The sequence below is a fragment of the Ursus maritimus genome (assembly GCF_017311325.1).
Source record: "Ursus maritimus isolate PB19 chromosome X unlocalized genomic scaffold, ASM1731132v1 scaffold_X1, whole genome shotgun sequence".
NCBI classification, from domain to species: domain Eukaryota; kingdom Metazoa; phylum Chordata; class Mammalia; order Carnivora; family Ursidae; genus Ursus; species Ursus maritimus.
In genome coordinates, this window is record NW_024423319.1 from 62,450,298 (window position 1) to 62,453,332 (window position 3,035).

The 3,035-nt window shown below is 38.0% G+C and overlaps 1 protein-coding gene across 1 annotated transcript; it reads right to left on the minus strand.

Moving 5' to 3' along the window:
• Positions 1 to 256: 256 nt before the first annotated feature.
• On the minus strand, positions 257 to 1,720 carry LPAR4 (lysophosphatidic acid receptor 4). Its single transcript, XM_008704958.2, has one exon. It carries the CDS (start codon positions 1,668 to 1,670, stop codon positions 558 to 560), a length of 1,113 nt encoding a protein of 370 aa, XP_008703180.1. The 5' UTR covers positions 1,671 to 1,720; the 3' UTR covers positions 257 to 557.
• Between the last annotated feature and the right edge of the window lie 1,315 nt (positions 1,721 to 3,035).

Below are 3,035 nucleotides of genomic sequence, written 5' to 3' on the forward strand. Positions count from 1 at the left end.
ACAATTTATGTTCCTACTTTCAAAATATATACAATAAATTTTGCCAGCTCTTTTAAATTTGATACACTTTTTATTAATAATGTTAGGCTAAAATATGTTCTTGTGCTAAAATATACTCTATGACAATACAAAAATGGAAAAAAAAACTAACATGTATCAGTAGTAACACAAACTTTTTTTTTAAATAATCCCTGAATTTGTTCTATATTTATAGGCCCTACCTAATTACCAAATATTATCAGAGTGGAAATATCTTTTAAAAAAATTTAAAATAATCTCCATATCACTAAAGTCAAGGCCATTGGCTACTCATATAATGTGGTACGATGAAATTACAACCCAGCAGAAGAGTTTGGCAACCTCTTTTGGTTTTTGTAATTAGACCTGACCTATAATTATTGAACAAAACAGCATATGCACAATAAACATTCAAATAAATGTATCTGACTGTATTCAGTACATTATTTTTAGTATCATTAGCTTCAAACTGTTTTGTTCATAGCATAGGAAAAATCATAGGAAAAACCATATCTGGACCTAAAGACAGTTCTCATTACCTAAAAGGTGGATTCTAGCATCAATTCACCACCATTATGTGTTGTTTGATCACTAACTTCTTCTTGAATAGCTGGAAGGGAAGGCTTTGTGGTCAGAGGTGTTTCAGTCTTAAACAGGGACTCCATCTTGATATGGGTATTGATGTAGAAGGACTTCTGAAAAGACTCAAGAGTGAAGTAATAGATGAAAGGGTCAAAGCAACAGTTCAGAGTTGCAAGGCACAAGGTGATGGGGTACATAATCTTTGCAAATCTTTCCAACAAGCAATTGGTAATGGCTTGGGAGCGCACTAAGGCATACAGGAAGAGGACAGAGTTATAGGGTACAAAGCATACCACAAAGACTGCCATATGCACTGTGATCATCTTCAGCACTTTTTTCTTATTGGTCCCAATTTGAGACAGTGTAGCAGGCTTGCGGAGGGTTCTTAGCACCACGGAAGAGCAAGAGACATTCAATATCAGAGGAATGACGAAACCAACAACTTCAATAAATATGGTGATCTTGGACAGATAAGTCTTCCAGACACGTTTGGAGAAGCCCTCAAAGCAGGTGGTGGTTGCATTGTTGACATTAGTGGTGGAGAACAATGAGGCTGAAATACCACCACTGAGGACTAGGATCCAGACTCCAGCACACACAATGGCAGAATTCCTCCTTGTCCTAATGGTACGAGATCGGAAGGGATAGACAATGGCCAGGAAACGATCCACGCTAATACAGGTGAGGAATAGCATGCTCCCATAGATGTTGGTGAGGAATGCAGTCCCAGAGATCTTGCAAAGGGTGTCACCAAAAGGCCAGTGACGGTTGAAATTGTAAAATATTTTGAAAGGTAGAGTGCAGACAAAGAGCAAATCAGAAAGGGCCAGATTGGTGATGAAAATAGCAGTCTCACTTCTCATTTTCATGCGGAAGCAGAAGACAAACAGAGAGGCACTGTTGGTTATCAGACCCAGGATGAATACAACACTGTAGACAGCACCATTCAGATTATACTTGAAGGAATCATCAACAATGCAAGTATTATTGGCAGTAGCATTGCCTAACCTGGGTCTGAAGCTTGAATTTAAATCTTGAAATTGAAAGTCAATGAATCTTCTGTCACCCATGGATTTTTTTTTTTTTTCTCAGAAGGCCTGCTGGCTGCAGGGTTCACCACTTTGAGACTAGAGACTGGTAAGAAATATTTTCCTCCTATGGGAGACAAGATGGAATGAATAATCAAATCTGCCTTCCATTCATTTCTGCGGAGCAAAAGATATCCTGTCTACCCAGATTGGAAACAATACGCACATTCAACTTGGTTTGACAAGTACATTTTGAGCACCAACCATATGTTAAAATGTACTGTAAGAGCATGTTGCAGGACTGGGAGAAATCACACTCAATATAGCAAATGTGATACTATATGTAGCATTGCAATGGGCAGGAATAAGATATTGGTTACTTGAGAGCCTCAACAGGGATGGGAGATGGGGAAACAGACCTCTGATGGTTAAAACGACACCAATAGTCTGAAATGCGTATGGCTTTCTTAACTCAACAATGTGTTTTATTTGATTCCCATAAGAACACCATAAGGTAGGCGAGAAAGGAATCTATCACCGTATTACAGAAGAAGAAACTGAAGCTTATGTAATTTAGAATTACAATGTCAGAATTAGAAGAATGTGTAAATGCTAACATCAGCACCAGATTTCGGATTTTTTCTTCCTAACCAAAGGATTGTTAAACTAATCTAAATTATATTGTCTCCCTTCCAATACTAGTAAACTTCCTTGTCTGAGTATTAGTTCTATTGCACAAGACTACAGGTCCACATGGGACCTCCAGGACATGTTCTTAAAGAAGTTATGACTAAACTTCTGAAGTAAATTATTGATTCACCTTTTTCTTCTAAAACATGAGTTCAGAGAGCAAGGATCCCTCAGTTAATTAAGGCTTCTGGTGAAAAGATTTTTCACTGTATTACATAGCCTTTCTAGGGTGATAATTCAAATAAAAACCTGAGTTTCCCTCTTGCAGATTATAATTCCCTCTCCAAGTTTTTTTCTCACTAGATGCTTAGCCTAGGATTTTTTTCATCTCCCCTTCCCACTGCCCAATCCGATACTTTTGTGCCTTCAGCTCCTAAAATGGCCCTAATCAATAAAACCTTTTATGGCTGAATACAAGCAAAATGTGAAAAGTAGATTTGACTTAAATGCCCATCCCCCCGCCTCACTATACACTTCTGATCTGATCAGTTACCTGCCCTTTGCTTGCCACTGCTTATACATGTGGCACTCATTAACTTACTCATCTTTGTTGGGTATCTGGCCCAACACTGTTCTAAGTTGCATACAGAAATCTTACTAACTTGCTAGGTTAACAGCTGCCATAGGAACTGTCTTTTGAATTCTCTACAATACACTATGGACAAGTAACTGCTGAATGAATTCTTTTCAATGAGGATGATATGAAGTAAAAATGGT